The sequence below is a fragment of the Anoplophora glabripennis genome, unplaced genomic scaffold (genome assembly GCF_000390285.2).
Source record: "Anoplophora glabripennis isolate ALB-LARVAE unplaced genomic scaffold, Agla_2.0 scaffold766, whole genome shotgun sequence".
NCBI lineage: Eukaryota > Metazoa > Arthropoda > Insecta > Coleoptera > Cerambycidae > Anoplophora > Anoplophora glabripennis.
The window spans coordinates 67,168-95,105 of record NW_019416895.1 but is presented as its reverse complement, the minus strand read 5'-3'; the positions used below and the strand labels follow the sequence as shown (position 1 = coordinate 95,105).

General features: G+C 33.3%; 3 protein-coding genes across 3 annotated transcripts in view; 1 reads left to right on the top strand and 2 right to left on the bottom strand.

The window, feature by feature from the left end:
• LOC108915661 (octopamine receptor beta-2R-like) overlaps positions 1 to 8,733 on the top strand; it is a 99,861-nt gene extending 91,128 nt beyond the window's left edge. The window contains exons 2-3 of the mRNA XM_018721757.1: positions 5,329 to 6,368; positions 7,789 to 8,733. Of these exons, the coding sequence (XP_018577273.1) occupies positions 5,340 to 6,368; positions 7,789 to 7,962 (1,203 nt within the window). The 5' untranslated portion in view covers positions 5,329 to 5,339 and the 3' untranslated portion in view covers positions 7,963 to 8,733. The remainder of the gene's footprint in view (positions 1 to 5,328; positions 6,369 to 7,788) is intronic.
• Positions 1 to 24,553, bottom strand: part of LOC108915660 (glycosyltransferase 25 family member) — a 34,216-nt gene extending 9,663 nt beyond the window's left edge. Inside the window, exons 1-6 of the mRNA XM_018721756.1 lie at positions 24,292 to 24,553; positions 23,718 to 23,946; positions 20,783 to 21,438; positions 4,530 to 4,598; positions 1,375 to 1,432; positions 1,189 to 1,313 (exon numbers count right to left, since the gene is read on the bottom strand). Coding sequence (XP_018577272.1) covers positions 1,189 to 1,313; positions 1,375 to 1,432; positions 4,530 to 4,598; positions 20,783 to 21,438; positions 23,718 to 23,946; positions 24,292 to 24,479 — 1,325 coding nt within the window. The 5' untranslated portion in view covers positions 24,480 to 24,553. The remainder of the gene's footprint in view (positions 1 to 1,188; positions 1,314 to 1,374; positions 1,433 to 4,529; positions 4,599 to 20,782; positions 21,439 to 23,717; positions 23,947 to 24,291) is intronic.
• A 236-nt stretch (positions 24,554 to 24,789) lies between these two features.
• On the bottom strand, positions 24,790 to 27,855 carry LOC108915658 (twinkle protein, mitochondrial). The gene is made up of 8 exons (XM_018721753.1): positions 27,576 to 27,855; positions 27,195 to 27,427; positions 26,574 to 27,001; positions 26,315 to 26,465; positions 26,111 to 26,260; positions 25,766 to 25,954; positions 25,390 to 25,710; positions 24,790 to 24,941 (listed from the first exon to the last, which is right to left on the bottom strand). The coding sequence occupies exons 1-8, from the start codon at positions 27,853 to 27,855 to the stop codon at positions 24,807 to 24,809; spliced, it is 1,887 nt and encodes a 628-aa protein (XP_018577269.1). The 3' UTR covers positions 24,790 to 24,806.
• Positions 27,856 to 27,938: the final 83 nt, after the last annotated feature.

The window sequence follows — 27,938 nt, the reverse complement described above, 5'->3', positions numbered from 1 at the left end:
AACACATTTTTTTAAATTCTGTTGTAGTTAAATTATAAATTGGTTTCTAAACTGAACTCCGTTTTATTGCAACCTAATACAATACTGTTTTTTTTTTCACAAAGTTCACACTATTTAACAGTTCCATTTACTTTCAGCTGTGATTGTATCATATTCCCGAAACAACCATGAAAAACTTTATATTCGTATTAGACCCTGCTTCTCCTGTTTGATATTTTTTGCACTCGAAGAATAAAAAAAATATATTTTCCCATTTATTTAGACGTTTTGTGCTTTTAACGTGCAAAACATACTTCAGTAGATACAAAATTCAAATAAATATGTTCCCAAACACAAAGGAAGCTGTCAATTTTACAGTATATACTCGTAATTTCTCATACCCTGCCAATGCCACGGGTAAAAGCAAACGAATTTTAATTTCCGTTTCGGGAAATGGATTTTTTTAAGCACGTATCATGGGGTTGGGTCGCCTATGCTGACAATAAAAGTACAAGCCTCTGCACTAAAAGTTAAAAGCTACCAACACCATCGATGTTAGAAGTATAGAGCTATATAGGTCGGTCCCGGTCAATTTAAAAGGATTGTTTTATATCCGGTTGGAAAAGTATCTACTAGTTAAGCAAATTTTTGGCTTATATGGAAAGGCTTCTGGGCAGTTTTTTCAAGTAAAAAATCCAGTGGCGTAGAAGTTTTAAAGGATCTTCTATTTCCAAATTATAATTCGAAGCTTATTGTTTTATTTAAAGGCTAAAGAGCAGGTATTAAGAATATTTAAAATACTTTTGTGTTAAACAACGACAATTTTGCTTGTGGAATGCTAGATGTTAGGAACATATGTGGAATTTAACAATACAATTATGTATTATAGAAACATTTAGGTAATTTTAACATCAAAATAATAACGACTCGATTCATTTCAGTTACCCAGGTGTCTAGAGCACGGTTATTCCAAGAACGAAATCAAAATAGTACACGTAGGTAAACGCACACAGCCTCACCTAAGGTAAATAGAACTATTAAAAGACTTGTCTGTCAGTTTCCCTCGATCTATTCGAGAAAGTTTGTGCCGTCTGCGTTTATCCAGAAATATGGCTTAACATCGAATTCAACATAACAGGTCTGAAAGTAGTAATAAAATTCCGTGGCATATTTTAACACATTAGGAAATTTAAAGTAGATTTAACTTACACCAAGTCCCACTCCGGCATCCCCCTTAATTCCTCCATCAACTTCGCAACCTTCAGCCTGAAGAAGGGCTCGAAACGGATGTCATCCTCCAGGACGAGGGTGTTCTCGTAGCCATTAGCGACTATCTGCGTGGTAGTAAATAAAGTAATTAGAGTTTGCGTAAGCAATTACGGGACGTTTACTTGCCTCCTTCCAAATATTGAAGTGGCTCATGAAACAGCCGATTTCGCCCAGCGTCATGGGCCTGCAATCGAAGCAAACCCAATTAAAAATCAAATTGATTTAATTCTAAAAATTTTCTTATATTTATTCATTATTTCGTTAAACATTGGTTACCAAAGAGCATATACAATTTGTATTGTTTCGTTTGATGAGAATTTGATATATTCTGTCGTTTTTTTTTTTATATTTTGGGATTATTGTAATGTATCTTAATAACATTTATATATATCGTATATAGAAGTACACTTTACTATCGACATATAGATATGGCACTTACGCTTCATACATCAGGGGACACGCTGTATGTAACTCAACCTAACTTTCGACTTAACAGCATAAACGTTAAGGTTTCGATGTAAAAAAAAACTTATTTAGAATTAGGAGTGCTTACCGAGCAGCTTCTACCCGTATTGGAAGAACGAACACTGCTAACCCCTAATTTTTGTTGAACTAGAGAAACCGAGACGAAATTGTTTTACAAGATAGAATGCTGGGTAGTTTAGGACTCGACTTAAAAAAAAAGGTTAACCGCAATATAGTGAACAAAGCCTAAATAAATCGATGATTTTATTGCAACAACGCATTTTTTTCACTGTATACATACACAGTGATGAAGAAAACATAACTGTACGTAGTTTTATTATTTATTTCAGTAACAAATATGTGTAACTAACATCAATGTAGTCTTAACAGCCCAAGCAATGTTTTCATTTCCAACATTTATTCATCTGTTAATGTTTAAAACATTTGGGGTGGTAGAGCGAAGCAAAACTGCGAATTTTAAAGCTACCAATAAAAATGAAATGGTTGACGTGTACGGCTCTGTAACTATTAGAATTAATAGGAACAGATTATTGGGGCATGTCCTTTGTGTCCTATAGTTTATACCGGTCCGTCTATTTGGCGATAATCAACACTGTTCGGATAGTAACCAAACCGTGTTCAAAACAAACTTAATTTGAAGTTAAATCGTTACGGCGAACTGGACATTTATGTCATTTCCGTACAATTGCAAAGCAGACAAACAAACTTCGCTATTTACTGATTGCATGTTGCAGCGTAAAGGGTAAACCCTTTAGTTTATAAATTTTTGTTTTTAAATACCATAAAAAGTAGTTTTACCAAGTACTAGTTATTACAAAAGTACGGAAATTTCGCCAGAATTACGATATATATATTTAAAACGAGCATCACGATACTCCGAATCTCCGTTTAGTCACTTTAAATATTTGATGAATGCGGATCTGGACTGTTTAAAGTGAAACCCAGAAAATATTTATATATGTAAATATAAATTGAAAGATCAAAGGGTGTTTTAATATCTTGGAATGGAGAAATTTTCGTTAAATCTAGAACTTAATCAATTATCTCTTCTTTCTGGATGTTATATTTTTGTGGTAACGTAATATTTATTTATATACGAGTATGTATATATGGATAATAAAATATAAGCTTAAAATGAAACTTGATGCAGGTTCACACATTCTCAACAAAAAATATTCTTAAATCGCACCTACGCTTTGGGGAGCATCTCTTCAATATTGTAATTACATAACTTTAGGGATAATAACAGTAAATAAAATATATTCCCTGCGTTTTACCAATTTCGCTCACGTAACATTTCCACATAACAGTTCTATTTCCAAATGGAAGTAGGAGACTTATTTTCTTATTTGTTCAACTGATACATGCCAAAGAACAGAGTTAATGAACCACGAACCTGAGTTGGTTACATCTTTGTATACGAATTGAATAAATATGTTTAGTTGATTAATGACAACACAGCTATTGCCCCAACAGAAAAAGAAACCATTCACTGTTGCCAAAGAAAATACCTGATATCTTTCAAAGCCATCGTCATTCCTTTAAATGTATCGTTTCACCATTTCCCTGATAATGGACTCCAAACAGAATTAGTTCCCGAGCACAGACAGTATCCTCCTAAATCAATACCGTGGGTTGTTTGATTATTTTTATTACATTCTACATAGTCTTCTAAACAGGAATAAAAGTGCGTTGCATAAAATACCCTTACAGCCCCTTTGACTGTCACATTGAAAATAACTTATTTTAGTAATATGTACTAATTAATTTATTAGTATTTATTATAATCTTCCAAAGATTACAGGAAATGTAAATTATTTCATCGCGAAATTTAATTACAGTGTCAATCTTCACAAGACAGTCTTTGGTGGTCCCTGATGCCCATAACAATTTTCATTGAACACTATACGAAAACATAAAGCTGCGATAATGCTTGAATCGTGTTTAAGTTTAATTCCGTTGATTTATATGAACTCTCTCTAGTTTTCATTATTCTTGTACAAACAACTTAATTTCGACTGCAAAGTCCTAAGGGAAGGGTATGTTTAACAACTTCACAACAGTCTAAGTTTGATTTACTTGCTTTAAGAAGTTTTCTCGAACTTTGTATAATGTATGTACTAAAACATATATCTTTAATAAGCTTCCTACCACTTAGTTTAGAAGTAATACCGGTTAGAAAAGCACAGAGACGGTTTATTAGGTATATTTTATTCGAAATAATAAAACTATCCAAAGCCCGGGATATATGATATAAAAATGTCGTAAGGCGATTCGATAGATCTGCGTTATGTGTGCATTAGGACTTGAGTTTGTAAATTAGTCTCCTGTAAAAAATGGACCTCCCTCCTTTCGAAACGTCATGATTGTGTCAGTTCCTTTGATGGATTAATCATGCACGCTAGACAATGATAAATTACGGATTGGTCCTGTACTGTTTTCATCTACAGTTACAGCATCTAGAGCTATTAAAGTCAGTATCAATTTCAAATTTTGCTATTCTCTTACCACCCTCATCAAACAGGTACATGCCTCTGGCAGTGGCTTAACCACAACGCCTAGAAAATTTACATATACCCACATAGTTTAACAATCAAGTCTAACATTTAATCTTTAACGGATGGGTATCCATAGAACGCCCGTTTAAGGGAACAATTAAGCCAAAGTTAAAGTAATCAAAAGTGGATGTTCTACATACTTGGTAAATATTAGCCCAGTTATCTACAGAGCATGAAAACATTCAACGGGTTGTTTTTCAGAAAATTTGTTGCGGAGTTTTATAAGATTCTACGTACCTTTTATGATAGGGGTCCTTAAATTCAGGCATAAATTGAATTCCTTCCAAGAAGCTTTCATTTAAATTCCTGAAAGTAAAAGAGAAATGTAAGAAAAACAAGGGGATAATATGCTTAAACTTTAGCATTGCTTACAAACAAAACATAGGTGTCATTATAAAGAATCCCAAAAGAAAATTTAAAGGAAAATAAAGCTTATACAGCTTTCAATTATTCATTCTTAAAATATTTATACAAAATGTATCGTAGCTTTTATATTTGTACATTTAGTTGTGATAGCTTTTTAAAATATTCTGATATGAAATAGATTACCTTAAAACAGTGAATAAAAAAACTGATACAAAAGTAATTACATTTCAAATTACTTGTCTGTTTTATGTGAGAGTTAAATCTTTAAAATGGAGAAATTTATCCCCGCAACTTTGGGTTTTCCCGTCCAGTTTTGTTCATCCGCTTGTTGTATAGTTGTTCAGAGTTCCCCTTTTAAAATTTTCAAACAAATACTTGAATGGATTACCTTATATTGTAGTTATTAAAACTGCAAATACCTGCACAGTTTAAATGCGTTTTGAAGTGACTATGTACTCATGTTTAGTTATTAACGCTATACTGTAAGTTTCTGCAATATACATATTTAGTTTGCAAGGGGCTTATAATTCATTTGCTGGAGTTTTAAATATCTCACATAAAAACATATATAGCAACTGTATTTACCTCTTTTTAATATTCAACTTTAATTAATAATTATTTGATTACATTAATCATCGCAAATATATTTTGAAGTCCCTCTTTGTTTCAGAACACCGAGACATGGAGGAATATTTCCTGAACGCTACGGACGACGCGTTCAACGCGACCCTCAACCTCGACAACTCTACCGGCGACGTCCTCCACGAGAACATCGTCCACCTGTGCATATCCCTCCTGCTGGTATGCTGCCTGCTCGCAATGTGCGTCAACTGCGTAGTCATCGTCAGCGTCTACTGGATCCGCAGTCCGATGACGCCCAACTTGAAAATCAGCCTGAGCCTCGCGATAGCCGACGCCGTAAGTTCCAGCATGACTGGACTAATGCTCTTCCTCGACGAGATTCAGATTTCAGAACACCTGGGGGTAATCCCGTGCCTCATAGAACTGATTAGGCTTAGCGGGATAGTCATCACCGTCCTCCACTTACTAGCGCTAAGTCTCAACCACTACATAGGCATTATGAAGCCCTTGCATTACAACTCTATAGTTACGAAACGCAAGGTGTCCACGGTGATCGCTTTGTTGTGGATCTGCCCGGTTGTCCTGCTGGTGATACTCTGCACGATAGAGAGCAAAGGTGCCCTTTTCGAGAACATCCAGAACAACACGAGCTCGGGGCAGATATTCACCACGTTCCTCGCGAGGATGAGCTACGGCACCCTGTTCTTCTGTCCCATCGTGCTGATGGTGTTCTGTTACACTCACATCCTGATTACCGTCAGGAACCAACAGCAGAAATGGAAGAACTTGTCCAGGCTGGGCAGTTCGAGGAATAAAGGGCGCAACGTCAACGGCAGATCGAGCAGCCAGAAGGCCAACAGGGAACAGATTAGGCTCCAGGGGAACATAAAGGCCATCAAGACGACGCTGCTGATTCTGGGATCGTGCTTCATTGGGTGGATGCCGGCGCTTTTGTTTTTCATTTTGATGTGTAGAAACGACTGTCCTATAAATGGGGAAACTCTCAATACGCTTAACCAAGAATATAAATACGAAGTGATGACGCTTCGCCTAATAGATAATATGTTAGTTATTATGAAGATGTTAGCTAATCCCATCATATACACCATTCGGATGAAGGAGATTAAGGTAAGAAGACCCTTTGCTGATTGCGCCCATTGCCTTAAAAACATATCATATTATATTGCGCATATAAGTTTTTTTTTTAATCTTCATTTCATAAAAAAAAGTATATAAAAAAAATCGTCCTAAAGAAGTTGACAAGAGGAATTTTTAAGGGCCAACAATATTGAAATTTGTCAAAGTGGAACTCGAGTAAATTGCTAAGAAAAAAATTAAGATCGTGTTCGAACAAATAAACTTTTGTTTACGAGATTTCCTTGTTAGCGAAAAACGTGTTTATTGTTGGTCTTCGACGCGGGCATACAAAAAGAAAAATGTTTTCTTTAATCAGTAACTAAAGGCTGACGAAGTTTAGAATAAAAAATAAAGCTTTATGTGAACAAACAAACGAGATTTCCTCCGCCCATGCACTTAGAAAATCGGATTTTCCGTACAAAATCCCTCGCCTTTCAGTTCCTTAGAATTCGATATTAACCCATACGTTTATTTTAAAAAATATATAATCCTCAAAACAAGTCAGAAATGCCGTGCAATTTTATATTTTATAAATTAACGCTATGAAACTTTTCGCTGATTAATTTTTATTAAACTCTATTTTCCCACATATCAAAATTATAAGGTATGTCTGCTAATTAAATTATATGCTTGAGCTACTAGGGAATATTGTTTATAATAAGCAAACATGGAAATTCACTTAACTTTTGCGCTCACCACAGGATGTTCTGTTCATTTTAAAATAAATTAAAGTATTTATCAAAGATCGATGAATCTTATTCTTAAGCTTCTCGTCTGCATGAATTGACAACGAAAGATAAATAATTATTTCCATCTTGTTAATAGATTATACCGACAAAAACATTTAACGTTAACCGTTAAATATATTTTCCTGAAGTGCAAGGAACTGAAATTTCAGGACGGTTAAGCAAGAAACACCTTCGAATTAAGTAACATTTCCGAAAATTCGTTCACCACGTCGTTCAACTGAAGTATAAATCATAATTAACTTTCCCTCAGTTGAATAATTCCAGATGAATTATATATGGAGTTTCCGCCGTTTCATCTAATTAGTACAATGAGTTATCAAGTGCGCTGCAGGAGACAACACAATACCGAAACGTCTGAACACTGTTTCTGCGTTTGGTCTCGCACGATATTATCGCCATTTCGTTAAATCTGTCGTTCTGTTTCCATGCCTACTCTATGTTTTTAAAACTTCCGTCAATTTAATTGTAATAAGCTCTTGTTCGTTCGTGGAACTGAAACAAAATGTCAGCATAACATATCTTAACCTCCCATATTGATTTATTTGTCTTTGTGGCAAATCAAGTCAGCGTCAATTACGCTGCTGAAATTTACTTAATTTTAACTTCGGGTAAATTTAATTTCGCCTTCAGTTTAATCAGACGAATTATCCGTTCTGTTTCAGGATAGCACCCATCGGATGTACCTGGCCCTGGCGGGCATATTCTGTCCAGCCAGAAGGAACAACAACGCATACAGCATAGCATATCAATCGTCCAGGAAGCAGAACAGCGTGGTCACCTCCCAAATCCGACTAAATTCGTTTCGGAACAACCCGACCGACTCTCACGTCATCTGACCCGACGTGGAGAACACGTTTTTATAAAATAACCGTTAGGTGTAATCATATCTCGGTGGATAATCATTGTAATAGGTGTTTTTGTAAATATTACCTCTACCAACTTAAGGAGCAAGTACTGAAATGGTTGCTGTCTGTGTTGAGATGCAACGAAATTTGTAAAAAATGATCCTGACTTAATTGTTTGTGTATTTCCGTGTATATTTAAATGATGTCAAATAGTACTGTTTTAAATCTTATGCGACTAGATTGTGCTGCTGTTTGATTTATTTATTTACGTGTTTGTAATACACAGAGTGGATCTTAAATGCGTGGACATATTTCGACTGTGTAAGTATAATTCTTGGTCTAAAAGTTATTTTTCAAAATTACAAATATTTACGATGATATTATTATTTTATTTTATTTATTTTTTTTAGTAATCCTTTATACATATGTATTGAGGTCTGTTGTCCGCGTAATCATTTATACCGCCACACCAAAGAAATGCGAGATTGCCAAATCGTACATGGGAAATTTTATGTAGAAGAAGACAAACAGCTCTTAGTACACATAACCACTAACAACACCACGTTTAAAAAATGGATCGCAATACACAAATGACGAATATTAGGTAAGTCTATATTGAGAAATACGTATTTTAATTTTGTACGATTATTATCAAGTCAGTGACTTCAATGACGTAGCATTGTTTGCAGTAAATTACCCCGGCGCGGCGGCACACAAAATAAAAAAAGTGATCGAATTTAAATTTAAAGTCTGCTGAGCCTCAATACCCAAAAATTTTGCAAAAATCGCGAAATATCGCAAAAAAAATTGAAATTGTGAATCCCAACAAAATCTTGAATATGAATAACTTCCAAATAAATTCGACTGACTCGAATTTACTTTCTTTAAGGTCTTAACTTAATTCTTTGATGGTTTATTAAACAAAAAAAAAATTTTTTTGCACATTATTAAACTTTGACAAATAAATTTCACGGATTTTTCATGAAATATTTTAATTTTTTGTTATTTTTTGTTTTTTCAACTATTATTTCAATTTTTTAAGAAAAACAAAATGCACCATCTTAAAGTAGAGATTTTAAGTTTTAAAAAGTGCTCTCAGAAAGTTTCAATATCACATTTACAACTATAGTTTCTATATCTATAAAGTATGGCCTAAAAAGTCAAATTTGTGATTTTTTAAAATTATTGAATTTGTTGGGCTCAATATTTTTCAAATTAAATTTGATTAAGATTTTTTCCATATCGCTCACCGTTTCAATCGTCATTTGAAGAGTAATCTGTGAAAGTTACAGATATTTATTTTAAAATTTAAAAGAATGACACCTATTTTATTATTATTGTACAAAATTATAGAATGACGTAACTTTGTATACGTACTATATATATTTTTTTTTCTCAAGTTTAAAGACATAAAATTTTGATAGCCGGATGACTCATTTTTATTTAAATTTTTGTGAGGTCGATTTGATCAATTATATCAAAAGTTATAACAAATTTAGTGTAGCGCGCTCGGGGCCGCGCGTTCTTCGATTCGCATTTTAGAAAAAAACTTTATTAACATTTTTTATGAATAATTTCCTGTTCTTTCGAATGGCGCAGTAATTTTTTTTTAAATTATATATTTTTATATATTTTGCAAAAACTGTAATTTTGCAACTAATTTGTTAAATAAATAATTTAGCGAACACTCTACAGTTATCTGACAACTTTACAAAGCGAAAAATAAAAAATTCTCTCTTCCCGTAATTTTCGCGAATCTATCTTGACTCCACTACATGTTCTACACACAGTAACAATAAATATACGCGTATGCATTTAAGGTTCACCCTGTTTGTGTCTCTTGCATGTTGCAAGTGATTATAGAATAGATAGATGTCCACAAATTTTGTTCTTGACTGATTTAACTTACGGCCTTTGATGTTCTACGTATATTTTTTTTTGTAATTAAATGTTTAAATCAATGGGGAGTTTTAGTTTGAGTACCCTACCTCATTTATTTATAGAATCTTGAATGACGAACACGCTCAGCCACTATTTTAAACCTACCGTATAATGAATGGAACTGGGTCATCTCTTGAATTACCTACGAGGTCCTTTTAAATATGACCACACGTAGAAGTAAAATAGATTACAGGAACGACGCGTCTGATCTAAATTAAGCATAGTGGGACGATGAGTAGCTAGCGACGTGACAAGAATTATCATCACGTTGCACTTAATATCGACGCAGACGAGCAAAAAAAAAACAGAATAGCGTTGAACAGTGAAAGTCTCGTTCAAAGCTGCGGTCGTAAAAATTTCGCCACTCGAGGTATTTTTTTGCATAGGTACTTTAAGTACACACATTTCCCTTGCCATAACGGTTGTAACGAGAATTTTGCCTAAGGCACGCATTCAAAGTATTCGAAAATACTTTTCAAGACTATTTTTCGCGGTCAGTATAACTTTTCCTGCCTTCCATTTTCAATCATTTCTAGAGAAATATGCATATTACCACAACATTAAATCACAGACAATATAACTTATCGCTTCAGACTGCGCGTTAAATCCTGGAAATTGTCAACCTAAAAAATAAATTTAATGCATTTAATTATGAATTCAAGAGTTATATGGAATTTATCTTTTGTTTGGAAATCACATTTATTTGTGTTAAATACTAAATAAAATAAATCAACTTAGAATTAAAACTATGAATTTACCTTTATCGCACACTATAACTCTGTCTCTCTCGCATACAATCAGACAAACATGACAGAAACGAACCTTCCTTTAAGATTACATGGGATTTATCATTATCAGAATAAAACATAATTAAACTGTATTATTCAAATAACAATAATGTGCAAAAGTTCTTCTGGATTATCGGCAAATTTATTTTGGAGGAAGAATCCCGTCAGCGAACACTGTAAAAAATATTATTAGAAACCTTAGGTGGCCAGAAAACAATCACGATCTCGGTCCCTTAGACATATTTTTGTGGGGACACCTTAACAAAATATATTATTAAATACCTCAAAATTTACAAGTATTGAAAGAAAAAATACAAAGCAATATATAGTAAATTCAAGCATATTTTCAACTGTATCATCATGTTGAAAATGTGTAAAAATTGGTAGGTATTTTAATGTTATTTCGTTTTTAGGTATTCTCCTTATGTTGTTGTAAAGGTTAGTTATAAAAATCGTTGTTTGTTATTTCAATAAGGATATATTTTAATTTTTTTAATGAGTCTTTACTTTAAACATATACTCCATACCAGCAAATTTTGATAATGTCAAAAGAAATAAAGGAAAAAACGTACATTTGTATTTAAAGTTTTTTTCTATCTTTAATTATTAAACCTATAAGTGGGTGTCAAAATACAAACAAAAACCATGTACCTACGTTCCGCGAAGTACTAATAACCCACCTTTTATATTAAAATAAATTTATCATCATCATCAAATATTAAAAAAATTATATTACAAGCTGTTTAAAATATCACTACGAATTTTGTTTATTTGAAAATTCGTTCATTTAAAACATTTTTATCAATACCTACATTTAAGTAAATACAGTAACGCAAAAAACAAGCATTGATTAAAAAGTGTACAAAATAAATCCATAAGTACGCGTTGTTTATATGTTGCTGGGGTACACGTAGGAATGCGGTCCGCTGCATTTGATTCTTATTCTGCTGTTGGCGTACTCTATCGGCAATTCGGAAATTTAAAACTGTTGTCCTATTCCAGTAGCGGTTTGGAGCAAAGCTTTATTGTCTGTGTGACTTTTATTATTTGTGTGAAACATGGCGCTTCTACGGTTTAACGTTTAACATTAGTAAAAATTCTAGTTACAGAATCCAATCAAGGAAAGTACATTTAAAAAAAGAAACAAATAGACCATCCTGTCTCAATATCGACATAAAAATAATATGTGAGATAGAAAAAACATTACGTCGCAACATGTTTGTAGTCGAGTTATCCAATTTTGAAGTATCGGCCCGTTCCGTAAAACTTTTTAAATCCGCTCACCCAAATATCTTTAATACCATTTAAATCCCTTCTGGCTCATATTTCGTAATTTAATGGTTCGATTGTGGCTTCAACCCATCAAAAATATAACGTACGTAGCGCATTGATCCGATTCATGTTCAACACGGACTGGATTAAGCTGGACAAGCCGAATTTCACTCGGATGACCGCACTGCTGACTGATGTATCAGAATGATCGGGTGCGATCAGCCGGATAATACGGAATGGGCTATTGAGATCATTGAAAATGCTTTATGGATAAAAAACATGAATTTTTTCCTTCCGGCAAACTCCTCAACTTCTGCCGTTGTTCCACAGCATATGAAATGTGTTTCTTTATATCGTGCGCTATTTTGTTATCTTTAGAAATTCAAAAAAATGCTAACGTTAAAGTTAAAGGATTTTTTTATCAAATCAAACAAGTAAACGTCGAAATCAGGTCCAAATAAACAGACTTAGTTTTTTTTTTGAGATAATATACTATATACATACACATATTTGCATGATTGGGATAAAAAACATTTTATTTTTTCATTTACGCTTACTAGTCCAAGCATTATAGAGAAATGCTTACAGAAATTATTACCTAGACAAAAAAAAATGATCGTATAGGAAATTAAATTTTAAATTGAGTTTCTTGTTCTTTAAACTCGATCCAAAATGGCGAACATGGTTAAAAAAAATCGCAAATTTGCAAAAAACGGTTTTTCTAAACTAACTAAAAAAATATAGCACCGATTGAAAAATTTTAAATGAGAAAGTTGTAGGTTTTAAAAAGATCTATCGACTGATTTTTTGTAAGTATCGATTGCTCGTTTACGTCTACGTTCCCATACTTTCTATTTACTGCAAGCATAGTCCGCGACAAGCCAAAAAAATTACATTTTTGAATCTTTTAAAAATATTAATTATTTTTCGAGATATATTAACCTCCATCAAGCGCATCGCTGTAAAATGTTAATTGAGTCCTCAAATTTTTTTTTAAATAAAAAAATTATCTCGGCTCCAGAAGGTCGCAGAAAAACGTTTTTCTTTTTAAATTCGTGAAAAAATGTCAGCAGTGTCTTTCTTTAAAAGTCATTTTCATAAAATAAAAATTGAAATGGTTATTTGAAAAAAAAACACCCAAAAAAAGTGCAATTTTCAAAGTTCATCTTTTGATCCTTAAAATTAATAAAATCGTCAACATTTTTTATCAGCATGATAATATAACTCTTTACGAAGAAAATAAACCAAAAATCGTTACTGTAGGGCTATCCGCTGAGAAGATCTAGTCAATTTTCGAGAGCGCCCTTTTTTCAAAAAATCGATATATCGAAAAATAATCAATATCTTTAAATTTTTCAAAAATGTACTTTTTTGGCTTGCCGCGGGCTACGCTTGCAGTAAATAGCAAATATGGGCACGTAACCGTAAACGAGTTATAGAAGAAGAGAAAAGAGATGATTTTTAACGGTTTTTTCGATATATCTCGAAAAGTAACAAAGCAATCGATACTTACAAAAAATCAGTGGATAGATCTTTTTAAAACCTACAACTTTCTCATTTAAAATTTTTCAATCGGTGCTATATTTTTTTTGTTTTTTTTGGAAAACCGTTTTTTGCAACTTTGCGATTTTTTTTAACCATGTTCGCCATTTTGGATCGAGTTTAAAGAACAAGAAACTCAATTTAAAATTTAATTTTCTATACGGTCATATTTTTTTTGTCCAGGTAATAATTTCTGCAAATTTAACATTAATCTGTGACAGAATGCTTGGACTTGGAGATTTGACAGGCTTGTTTCTACCCTATCAAACCTGTGTTTGTAATGAAGCACTCTATTCAAATATATATACAAATATATTGGATGTGCAAATATTCCATCACTATTTCTTAAGTAGGTACAAGCCCATCTGTGGCAATTTCTAGGAGGAATTATTACCCGATTTCTGTAAAATACTGCAGGACAAAGTTACATCTCCAATTTAAGTTATTGGTAATATCCCTGTGAGCGGCATCGCTAATGTCAATATTGCATGCAAAGCACAATTCGTTTTGCACGCATTTCTGCACATTACAGCAAAATTCGACTCCCCCGGGACGATATGGAAGAGGCATTCGAATACCACATTCACTTAACACGCTCTCCGAAAACTCATTTAAACTCCCTAAGTGGATTTTTTATTACTCTATATAAGAAAATACAAGCCCGAGGAGGTGATCGTTGTTGATCTTTTTTGTGCATCACATAACGTCCCTATGACAGTCGCGCTTGTCGTTTACCTGAAAGACGTTCTATAAAAAAAGGTTAGACTTGTTTTTCGTCGAAATAACACACAAACTCTCGATAACGATAGTCAACGTTTGAAAATTAATTATATAAAACATATTTTGAACGAATATTGTTAATATATGTTAAATTTTACTCCAATAAAAAGAAAGCGAAATAGAATTTATGTTAGAAATACGCTGCTTCAGCTCTTACAGGGAGTTTTATGTGAATCACTCTGTATTTCCACATAAAAATATTCTATAAATTACATTTCACCAGTACTTTTTATTCCTTCAACTTCCTAAACCCCAAAAAAAAAAAAACGTTCTTTACGACGTCTTAAAACGGCAAGAGACTATCGCAAATCTTGACTTCAGTGATTAAACGAACCCAAAGACGTTACATTACGGTCGTAATCGTTTTAGTGGTGAGTGAATTAAATCCATCAAGCTGAGGTAGATGCGGTAAGGCTACTATCCCCCCACAATGTTGCAAAGTTCTAGTCGGACTGGCAAATTATGTAAATTAATTTGCGCGAATTAATTAATCAACTAACTAAACTGCACCATCTCCTGTTCATAGATACCTGCGCACAGTAAGGCTTCGTTGTACTTCGATAACAGTCGTAACGAAAGTCCGTTCTTATGGTCATTATATCAATTAATTATTATCGATTTAGGCCTGTTTAGTGACTAGTATGCTATTTTTACCGTAACCATTACTGATATTGCCTGGGTGTTAATGATGACCGAGCTTATATTAATTTTCTTGGAATTTTAATATCGAATTATCTAATTTTAATGATATTTACCAAAGGCAAGAAGTAAACATGTTACAGTGTCATAATTCAATCAATAGCGTCATTCCAATTAAATGGAAAACGATAGTGAACCTAATTTTGCTAATTGGTATTATTTCCGATAAAATTGAGGCAGGAAACTTGGATGAAAATCTCCTATATGTGCATTAAAATATCTACGAATTCATACCAATTACTCCTACGTATAAATCGTGTTGTAATTACCAACGTTATCCCGTACGTTAGATATGAAGATGGTAAATTAATATGGTCGGAAGTATCTCTATGACATATCAAAGATATAGGTTACAGAAAGCATAAACTATTGGTATTCAGTTCTCTAGCACCACAATACGTGATAAGCGTTCTAAGGCCGGGTAACAATGACTTTGGGATAAAATGGAAATGACGGTCTTAAAATTCAGTATCGGCGAACGTCCACGGCTAAATATTTCAACCGAAAGGGTTCTCTATGAACGCGTCCATCAATAAAACACAAGATATTGCAATTGGAAGCACCTCACTTAATAATTGTATTGTAACTCAAGCAAAATTAATATGACATCATGCACGATCACATAGTTACTGCCATAAAGTTATTTTCTTCCTTTGTGGCGCTATTTTCATAGTTGTAATTTATCACTGCACTTGTATTGTACATCCGCCATTTCGTAGTGTGCTCTGTGCTTCTGATCGAATTTATTGGTTGTACGAAATGTGGAAATTCTGACAAGTGTTTAAAAGGGATGATAAAGTGCTTTCCTTTAATGGGTTTCTTCTTAATTAATCCCACTCGAGCGCTTTTCTACCAACAACGGGGTAGTCTACTTTCCAGCAGAATCCGTGACACATCGATTTATGACACGGTATAGCGTTTTAACGGAAGTATTGAAGTAGGAGGCTTTTATCGCCGGATACGAGCAGGTGCTCTCGAAAAAGCACTAATTGTTGTAGGTACTCTTATGTCTAACAATAAAATCGCCTAGAAAAGGGAGATTTATTAGATATTCTCGTATGTTTTGTATTTTATTTTTTATCCAACCCATCGTCAACTGCTAGGAGAAATCAAAACATGTAATAGATTTTTTTTTGGTCTGGATTTAGTTTTAACGAGAAGAAATAGCGGCAAAAGAAATGAGAAAAATTTATTTTATGGCCCTATTACTCAAATTTTATAGTGGAACCACAAAAATTGCCACCTTTTTTATAATTAAATAACGATGATTTATTCGAATACAGCATTTAACTCTGTGAGCTCAATCCTCTTACAGATATTTTCAAGATTCAAAAATTCATTGCTGTAAACTGACAAAATACGAGTTATTCCCAGTCGTTTATGTTCAGCATAGCAGACAGCGTATTGGTTAATGATTCTAACATTAACACACATAACAGATTCAATTATTGTGTAAAAAAAAATCAATTCGAAGTGTAATTTTCAACGACGCCGCTATTAATATAGTATCAAAGTATTTGTGACATACAGGGTGGGCCATAAGTGTGAGAAAGTAAAATAACTCCCTTGTTACTCATAATACAGAAAAAAAGATTATATAAAAGTTATACAGAATCAAGAAACCTAAACTACAAAATTAATTTGATACATACAGGGCGATGAGTAAAAACTAGACACTCCAAATATTACATTTTTTAATTGGAACACCCTGTATATTTTTAGTTTTTAAGATATTATATATAGCAACATTTCTGAAAAAACTTTTTATTATAAATTATGAACTGACAAGTTGACGCAATGTGGCAGTTTTTTCCAAAGCCATTTCGTGCGACCGAAAATAATATAAATTAGGTTTTTCCAGAAATGTTGCTATATCTTAAAAACTAACAACTTTAGGTATGGAACATACCAAATAAAAGTTGACGTGGACTGATATGTGAGCAAAATAGAACAATAAAATACAGGGTGTTCCATTTGAAAAATTTTAGAAAATCAAGTTTGAACTTCCTTAAAATGATCGTATTATAAAAAATGCCCTGTATAAATAAAATATCGATATTAGCTAATATAAGTGTCTTTGTCTAATATTTGCCTATAACTCTGCCAAATATTTTTGCTCCAAGTGTTAGTAGTTGAAAGTTAATACAACTTCTTCGAGGTCATTTTTTTTTCAAAATTCGAAGAATTTTCTACATAACTTGGCAACCACGCACTAAAATGTTAAACTGTTTATATTGCCATATATAGAATTTTCTCAGAAATCCATATGTTTAAAAATATACAGGATGTTCCAATTAAAAATTGTAATATTTGGCATGTCCCGTTTTTACTCATCGCCCTGTGCGTTTCAAATTAATTTTGTCCTTTAGGTTTTTTGATTATGTACAACTTTTATATAAACTTTTTTTCTGTATCTCGAATAACAAAGACAGACTTATTTTAATTTCTCACACTATTGGCCCACCCTGCATATGATTAAAAAAAGATGAAAATTATTACCTATTATTACAATTTGTAAACAAAACTGAATTATCTAAATAAGGAAAACATAATTTACGTTTAATTAAATCGAGTTTAATTTTCTCGTTTACCTAGGAGATCCGGCATATTCCGGGAGAAATCCTCAAATTATTCATTAAGAGTTTTCCGAGAGACGCTGTTACTAATTAGAAAATATTAGTAAACTATTTAGGAAACTTATAGATAATTGCAAATTCAATACATTTAGGACTCTATTTATGGATTAATCTAAAACAGTATACCAATGGAAAATTTTGTTCACGAAACGTGTTAAAAAAAAAACTTTAAAAATTGTTTGCAATTATCACGATGGCCCGGAAAAGACAACAGAAATGGTAAGCAGTAGCAACATTTTTCCGATATCGGCTATGTCATATAATATAATTTCTACGAATACTCTTTATTTAAACAAGAAATTGAATTTGATGTTTATCTCGGGTAGATAGTAATACCTACTACCAATAATACATTGAAACTAGACTTGAAATATGGCCCTTTCATTTTCTCCGTACAGATTTATATAATTTAATTAGTTGTCTTGTGAAGAACAATAGTGCACTATCTTGTTAATGAACACGTTTTCGAACCCGTGCTCTTCTCGGAACTTATTATTAAACTCGTCTTCGTTTAAAATTTGCCGGGAAGGGAACGCAGCGAAGATATTACTACAAACAAAGGGGAAACAATACGGATCTTTTCTGATCCACAACTTCGCCAAGTTTACGCTCGTATTCCGCCCGGGCTTCTTCCACTCTCGAAAACAGATCGCTTTGTTCAGCCACATCGCATTTAAAGTTTATTTTTCGCTTGTAAAATTCAAATGTTTACATCCGCGTGCTTTCATTTACGACAGAAATGAATGTCACTTTCTCGGTTCAAAAAGAATCGTTAGGTATTGTTAGTCGATTATATATCGAGTTTATTGAGGAATGGAGGAGGACAAAAACATAAAAAGGTAAATTGTGTTCTGACGGGCTGTAAGCCAATGTACCTTACACATTCCATCCAAATGAAAACGCTGGCCTGAAACGATACCATAGAAAAGGGATTGTGTATAAATTTCTGTGAACCACATCTCCCGAACTTCGTAGGTTGTAGGTACATACTACTATGAAATCCTAAAGTTTCTGATGCGAGGTTTAATCAATCTATTCGACGTACAAAGCTTTACGTGTACAAAGTGACCCTAAAGTGAACACATAATAAACTTGGCTGCAGGACTCGCGAGAAAATACGAGATAATAATTATCTTTTCTTCCCCCAAGGCTGTTTATCTTCAACATAAAAATATTCGTGTGGTAAAACTATATTTTTGAGGTCATGCTGCTAGAATATGACATATTGTTTTTACAAGCAAAGCTACGTCGTAGTATAATAAAATGCGACTTGTCATTCTATCCCGACTTGAACAGGACTTTAAAAGTTTTCCGTATAGTCCAGACAGTATCTGTTTCAAAGAGTTCATATTTGGGTGAATCGTATATCCACGGAGATTTTTGGCTTATTGGCTTTAAAATATCACTAGAAATGAAAATTTTTCTATGCGCATACAAAAAATGACTTGACGGCACAATATGTTAAAAAATTCGAAAAATGTCATATTTTTCTTCCTATCTAATTATGTATCTTTTCAAGAGTTGATTTTAGGCGAAAATGGAAGAGGAAAAAAATGTTTATAATTAAATTTTACAAAATATGACTAGTTACAAATCGAATGAATCATGATTATTATTGTAAAAATCGAAAAAATCGTCAAAAATGGCGTTAAAAACATTACTTTTTAGGGAATTTTTTGGGGTCTTTAAGTTGGGTATAGGATCTTCATACTTGCCTCAAGAAAAGTTCATGTTATGTAGAATCATCACACCAAATTTCATCAAAATCGGTTCTATAGATTTTGCATAATAATTTTTCAATCCAGATTTTGAAAAAAAATTTGCAAATTTTCAAACCAATGACCTTAGATACTTAAAAATTCAATCACATATAGAAGGGCTCTCAAGCCTTCAAACACTGAAAAATTCGAATCTGTCAATTAGGAAAGCTCTGGCGCTTGTTTAAACATTGGTCGAATTTTTGTATTATAATTATGTATTTTTGTAATATAATGAGTTAATTTCTCATTTGCTTATATTTTAAACAATAAATAATATTTGAATTATACTTTAATCACAAAAGAAATGATGATTAAATTAATAATTAATTAATTAATTGTTAATTTTCGACATATTTTGAAAATAATTGTTGTTTAAACGATTTTAGAATATTTAAATAAATTTGNTTTTTGTAATATAATGAGTTAATTTCTCATTTGCTTATATTTTAAACAGTAAATAATATTTGAATTATACTTTAATCACAAAAGAAATGATGATTAAATTAATAATTAATTAATTAATTACTAATTTTCGACATATTTTGAAAATAATTGTTGTTTAAACGATTTTAGAATATTTAAATAAATTTGCTTTTAATCTTTTATAAACAGTTTATAAGTTTATGCACTTACCTTTGATACAATAAAAATAAATAAAGTTGATAATTAAAGGAAGTTTAAAGATAAATAATTATCGGAGTGTTGAAAGACCAATAATTATTAACGATAGACATTTGAAAATACCCTAATTGTTTTTTTTAATCGCTCTAGAAGCTGAGATATTAAAAATTTTTAAGCGCGTCGCGGTTTTGAATTCGCCGATTCAATTTCGAGCAGGCCGAAGCGGCCGCGCTTCCCCCACCACCACCAGTACGATTTTCTTGAATTTATTGTTTGCATAAATAACCTGGTAAGTACTCCCAATACCAAAGGTATTTTTCGAAAAATTTGCCCAGATGTCCCAGTATAATACTCGTACATTTAAAGTAAATGACGGTTAACTTTGATCGACTATAACTACGTAATTAATTAACCAATCGATCTGTTTTTCTTTTAGAGAAGCGTCTTTCCAAGAACTTTTAAAATCTATTTTAAAAAATTTGATTTGATTGAATATTCACAAAGTTATTCTAATTGTTTATCAGTACAAAAATTTGACCAATGTTGTTTAGATAAGCGCCAGATCTCTCCTAAAAGTTAAGCCCACGTTTTTTTTTATGCGCATAGAAAAATTTTCATTTCTAGTGATATTTGAAAGCCAAAAAGCCAAAAACCTCCGTGGATATACGATTCACTCAAACCAAAACAGATATCGCCTAGTCTAGTATTAGAATAGAGTGTAACAATGTGGATCATCAAAATTGAGGTCAGAATATTAAAAAGTAACACTTACTGCCCATCCACGGCGTCTAAAGTTGTCACCTCCAGTCCCAGCTCATCGAAACAGGCAAACATCCTTCGTCTTCTCTCCGGCCGCCTCCTCAAATTAATCATGAAAATTTTGTCAAAACCAAGTGTATCCTTCTCGGGAATTTCGGGAGTAAAAGACGCGAGGAGATCATTGACGTACAGAGTGCCGTTCTCAACCAGCACCTCTAATTTGATATTAATCAATTGTTCGTAGTCCAGTGCCAGTTGATCCCCTTGTTCCAAAGGGACCATCACGAAACCGAATATCTCCTCGTTGCACAAGTTCAAGGAGATGCCGCTGCGATTGGCGCCAACGGCGAAGGTGATAATGTCGTCGTTTGGTCCGTTGAAATCTTTTATGTTGCCGGGAACGTAAGTTAGCATGTCGGATTCGGATTTTCTGAGGTTAATGAGGACGCAGGAGTGTACCATGGGCACGTTGAAACACCCCACGCTCTGTCTGTTCAGCACGGGTTTGTATTCGTCAGTTCTCTGATAGTAATAGTCCTCGGTCATCCCGTGCCAGAAGTTAGAATACAATCCGTCCGATCTCAGCATCGGGGCGACAACGGTGAAGTTTTTGGAAACCAGGTAGTTTAAGGTCTCTCGGTTTATTAAAAATACATCACAGTCTATCGCCTGTAACAAAAAAGAATCGATTATTCCGTACGCATGTCCGCAAGTAAAAAAAAAGGCCCGCCCAGTGGCGGCTAGTTTTCAAAATATGATTTTCATGTTTAAAGAGAAAACTCAACCTAAAACCAACGAAATAATAAGTTACAAATCCTCGTAAACCTTTACTGGATCATCGGTGTTTACATGGGCGTAATGCTATTAACAGAATAGAAGGGAGAGCCAGCTTTAATACCTACAGTGAATAGGATTACATGGCTACATGCTTATGTGAATCTATTACTTCCTAAAACTCTGCCAGAATATGATTAATAGCATCCATCTGGAGATGTACTTACATTTCATTGCTCTGATAACATGGGATTAGAATTTCGTTATATTTAGCATACAACAATCAACATGAGCCCATTCAAAATTATAATGCATAATAGTATAATAAATCTGTGCATATAATCGTACAAGGTACAGATAGTTCATTCAAATTGTCAAAAACACCTCGTTTTTTTTTGCCAAAATTTAGTTCAGTAAACAAAGACACGTAAAAATTAGGAAAAATTCCGTAGAATTGAATGAACTACTTTACTCCAACTGAATGTTAGGGTTTCATTTTCAAAATGGCGGCCACAAGATTCGCAAAAAAAACAGTTTTCATTAAAAAAAAAACTAAATCTAGAAAAAAACGATTTAGACAAAAGTTGTCGAACTTTTCATAACAAAAATTTTGAGCCCAGCCCGATGTCCATTAATAAACAAATGTATTGCAAAAAACGGCTAAATATCGCATTTTCTTAAAACTTTTTAATCTTTAGAACGAAGAGATTTTTTTACCAAACTTTCAGAATATGTAGTCCTTGGCAAGTAGAATAAGAGCATTTTTGTAAAATATTTGATAGTATTTACAAAAACTGCATTTTTCGAAAAAAAATACATTTTTCTGTGCAAATTGTGCGCGTATTGCAAAATAAATGGAAATATGCGAAAAATCTACCGAAACTTTGACTTCTTTCTTCGGGTCGAATAATGTAGCACTTTTTCATATCGTTGAAGTCTTTCTCCCCCCACCACACCCATCAACTTGTCGAGCGAAACAAGCATTTTACAGGGCCCAAAAAAATTAAGTTTACTATAAAAAAAGGGGGGTCAATCATTACGGACTATTTTTTATATTGAAGTAAACGCATTCAACTACAACATGTGTAAATTTCAGACCTTAATGTTAATAAATGAGGCCGTAGCGATTAAAAAAAAAATTCTCGGTTCCTGTTGGCCGTGGCACATTTTTTTTTTAATTTGAGAAAATGTCAGGTTTCAAATGTCCATAATGACATTCCGAATAAATTTTTACGATAAGAAATAGATCTACATCTAGACAAGAAGTCAAAGTTTCAGTAGATTTTTCGCATATTTCCAATTATGGATAAGCAATTTGCACAGGAAAGTACAACTTTTCGAGAAAATTTTAAGCCCAAAATGGGTCATTACTGTATGATTTATTGAAACATGAATAAAATGTCTTTTTTTCGAAAACTTGCAAGGATTACATATTCTGAAAGTTTTGTAAAAAAATTGGTTTTAAAGTCAGAAGTTTTGAGAAAATGCTATTTTTAGCCATTTTTTTGCAATAACTGATACATTTGTTTATCAATAATTGACATCGGGCTGGGCTCAATTTTTTTTTATAAAAAGTTCTACAACTTTGGTCTAAATTTTTTCGTTTTTTATTTTTTAGTGAAAAAAACTGTTTTTTGCAAAGTTTGGACGCCTAACATTTAGCTGCAGTAAAGTGGTTCATTCAATTCTACGGAATTTTTTCTAATTTTTTTACTGAACTAAATTTTGGCACGAAAAAATCTAATTAGATTGGACTAAAGACACTAAAATCGTATCTCAGCGGGATAGGAATCCAATAATGAGAAATATTTTTTTCTCTTAATTAATTATAGGCGCAAATTAAACACCGAAGCTAACTACCGCAAAATACACCTACACAAAATTGCTCAACGTTTGCTTCTGACTTTCCTGAACATAATATGAGAAGAATCCACTAATTGGTAAAGTTGGTTCCCAATATACAAGTATAATTATTGCTCAACTCTTGCTTTAAATTGCAAGAGGGCAGTATTAAACTCGTCTCGTCAAAAATGAATAGTAGGTACATATTTTATTTATAAATAGCACGTTTTTTTTATGTGAAGTACGGGAATTTAAAAATCCTCCTAAATTATATCCATACGGGATCCACAGAAGATTTGCAAAATTTATTAGAATGTCAAATGAAAACTTACAAGAAAGAAATCCGCCCACATCAATCTAGCGTGATCCAGGGCTGATTCTCGTAAATTTATGACGTGGTTAAACCTGTCGACAGTCCAATGGGCCGGACTTTGTTCCTGGGGGAATCCCCGTTCTAAATCACTGAATTCAGTGTTGATAGAGTGGTAATCACCTTTCACGGATGATATCCACAACCTGAGTATTTCGATACTTCTGTCGATGTTGTGATCACTTCTAATCCTAGAAATAGAGAATAGATATTTCATTATGTGGGAAATTTTACTTAGTTCAGGTGTGCTCAGATTGTACATAAACAAATGAATTAATTGCATATAACCTTGAAGTAAACTTGATTCGCGTCTTTTAAACTTCTTCGAAATTGTGATAACGAATTTTGAAAGTTATTCAATTTAGGCGCGAGCAAACAACCTCAGAAAAACAATTCAACTAAATAACCAAACTAGAATTTGTAAAGGGGGAAATAGGTAGGCGTCATGTGATTTTTCAAATACACCTGTACACGTGCGTAAACAATAAACACGTCTGTCATTTTATTAGTTTTAAGTAAAATTAATCTTGACTTACCATAGAGAAATTCGGTTTTTTGGGTAATTCAGTCTTTCTAAATTCGAGAGAAAATATGGCAACGTGTGAGCTTTATTTCTAACTAAAATTGATATCAAGATAGTCGGTTTTTTAAATTCGTCACTTTTATTTTTCACTGAAGGTACTATGATTAGGAGTAGATATAGCAGATTTTTTGTGAAATTCATATTTTTCCTCAGTGATTGTCTTCAACGCAAAATCATTTGAATATTGCTACTAAAAACAAAACACCGACTACTTATTTGGGTCGAATGATGAAGAATCCAGAACGATTCCAGCTGATGACAAGCGGCCATGAGCAGTCGTCTAGCAACGCCTAAACAAACAAAAACGCGGGAGTTTTAAAAACATTTTAATAGCAACGTCAAAACTATATTTTCCAGGAAATAAAACAACGCATTTAATATGTATGATGTATTTTTGAAAATTCATATAAAATATATCAAAAATTTCATATAAAAAAATAACAATGGCACATCACAGACATTCATTTATTATCGCAGTGGCTTTTCTTCTAGATCTTCCGGACTTTTCTGTTCCTTGATTTTTTTTTGTTGGTAACTTAAACTGGATTTATCGAAATCCAAAGCCATTATGCCGAGATCGCCGCTGTACCTATTTTTAGCAACCTGCAAAAAAAAAAACAAAGTTTAACTTCCCCAAAATTGCAAATCCTAAGCCTGCTATGATTTTCTTTAGGTGCCCATTTATTTTTAAATTCAAAAAATTTGATGATTGAAAGAACTTTATAATGGTACAAGGATATTTACGCGGGTACAGAATAATGTCCTGTTATTAGATTACAAATAAAAAAATTGTAAATTTTTTAAAAACCGGTTTCTAAAACAAAATTGTAGAAGACTTAGAATTTAAATTTTTTAAGGATTATAGTTTTTAAATATACAAGGTGTTGAAAAATATAGGTGAAAAATGTTCCCATATACGTTATTATTTTTTTTTAGTCCAAAATAAATTGACCACACAACTGAACAAGACGATAATTACTCCAAAACTGTTTCCCAAAAACAAAATATTTTTCTCAATAATAAAATCAAAATTAGAAACATTTAAAATCACCTGCAAATACTTCTTCCCTCTGACGGAAGTGAGCCTCTTATCCTGAATGATTAATATGTTGTCCGCCTCCTGCGAAGCCTTCGCCCCGCCGAATATAGAACTGGTGCTCAGGTCCTCGTCGTCCCGCTCCTTCCTAGGATGGATGACCAACGTGACGTGGCAGTTCTTCCTCGTCGCGAACTGCCTGAACGAAGCGATTAACGCGTCCTGCTTCCAGAAACGGTCCATGTATTTCGACTCATCCGACATTCCTATCATGAACTGTACGTTGTCTATTATCACGTGGGCAATGTCGTAAACATAGGTCGCGTGTTCGACGGCCTACAACGGTAAACACTGTTTGACATCTTGTGACGTCTGATGGCAAAAATCTCACCTCCATTACGACTTTTATGGACTGCTGTCCGTGAAACGTCATGAAGTAGATGGGTAACTTCTCGAATTTGTCCGCCCAATGGTCGAACGCCTGCAGGTTTTCGTCGAGGGGGATGCCCGCCATTTGTTGCAGCATCGTCCGAGCCAGTCTGGCGTTTCTTATTTCGAAACTACCCCATAGCGTGTTCACCTTAAACAAAGTTACTCGTTTGGCTTTTTTTCAAAGCGGTGCCAATAAAATGATGGAGAAATTGTAGTAAATCCCCTATTCATCATATTTCGATGGTTTTCACTGTTAAAATTAGATAAAATTTGCACTCAGAATTTAAAATCAAATTGCACTTACTCCCTGCATTGCCAAATCTAGAGAATAGTCGCTAATGAACGTGGTCTTCCCGCTTCCCGTGGGACCCGTGAAAACAGTCAGTTCGCCCCTCCGATGTCCCTTCAGTATTTTATTGAGCGTCGGATATCTCTTCCACTTCACGCCTTGAACCTGACTCAAACGCTACATTACAATCGATTCCCATTAAAAAGACCATAATACTACCTTGTCGATATTCTGAAGGTCGGAAAGCACGTCTGCCCTCAAATTTGCAAACGTGGTAATAGACTTGTGCCACATGGGTTGCGCGGACGAAATAATCGCCTTGAAGTCCTGGTTTTCGTCCAAATGCGGAAGTCTCTGTTTATCGGTCGGTCTGAAAATCAATTTTAAAATCAAAGAATGTCGATAACAATACGGATAATTGAATGGATGCATTGTCAATGAATTTATGGAGGCGAACTGAAAATAAATAAATTCATACCTTATGAGAAAACATCTGTTTTCTCCCAACTTCTTAGCAAAGTGCCGGGCGGCCTCCCATGATTTGGTATCGCTTCCGAACCAAATGACTAGTTTCTTAAATCTTTCCAAGCTGGGTAAGACGTATTGTGGTAAATTATTGACACTATTCGGTAAGCACACGATGTTTGCACTCACTTTTGAATTTAAGAGAACTAGAAAATCAGAAACGTTTGGTATTAAAATGGCTGTATCTTTACTTTTTGGTACCCTTCCGGTTAAAACGCCTCCGTACATTATATTAGGTAATACTGTATCATCGCTACTTAGACCCGTACTTTTCCTGTAGCCGACCACTTCGTTGTCTACATTTTCCAAGGGAAAATATAACGAGGTTTCATCTGGCGCTATTCTAACGTCCATATTTGATAACGTATTATGTTCAATCGCCTACAAAAAATTATTTTGTATTCGCCTAGCAAAATATTTGAGTAATTTTAGGTATTTATGAAGTAAAATATAATTAATCATAAAATTATTGAAAAGAAATGGTAGAAAGAAATAGTGGTGTTTGACTTGTGTTTAAAAAAGTTAATCAATCCAAAAATTACCATAAATTTTTAGCACACTAAAAACTGCTTACTGGGAGGCAAAATTTTCTTAAAACATTCCAAAATGCTGGACTACCATACGCTTTTAAATCGTTTGTGTTTTCCCTAATATCTCGAAGAGATTCGTTAAGTCTTTTCATATTCGTCTCTCCTTCTTCTACCTCTTGTTTGTCAATGTTATTTTTCGTTTTAGATGTCTTGGTACTAAAAGCCATAAAATTATTCCATTGGCCAGTTCTCTTACAAGACGCACACATGAACATACCTAAAAAAAATTAGATATGTTTTTAAATAATAAATTAAAATTACTGTTTTAATCAAATATTAGTAACATTTCACTTAGCAGAAATAATTCTAAACTTAGATTCTTAATTCATTTTAGATTACACTTGCCATATTTTCTTATCACGAACCTGTCGTTTTGTTGATGTAAATTTTGGCCGTGTGTTGCTTAACATTATTACAACTTTTATGACAAAAAGAACATTTTGCAATGAAACAAGTATACCCATCTTCATATGCTATATTATTCGCTTTCAATGTTTTCCTTATTAAGGCGGTAGATACTTCCGGAATATTTTCCAAATTGACGTCATAATACGTTCTAATTCTAATATTAGGAATAATTTTTACAATATTTCTTTCTACTTTAAATTTACTACTTCTATGTCGCACCAATTTTAACAAAAACATTTCATAACCTACATACACAATAATAAAAAAATTGAGTGAACACTGAACCACAGATTAAATCACTGAACAGCCTTCTTCTTCTT

Excerpts from the sequence above, each read along its gene's own strand:
- LOC108915658 (XM_018721753.1), bottom strand. The coding sequence starts at position 27,855 with ATGTTTTTGTTAAAATTGGTGCGACATAGAAGTAGTAAATTTAAAGTA. Across the intron at positions 25,955-26,110 it reads TAGATTTGGCAATGCAGGGA|GTGAACACGCTATGGGGTAG; the intron begins GTAAGTGCAATT and ends ACTTTGTTTAAG. Across the intron at positions 24,942-25,389 it reads GAGGGAAGAAGTATTTGCAG|GTTGCTAAAAATAGGTACAG; the intron begins GTGATTTTAAAT and ends TTTTTTTTGCAG.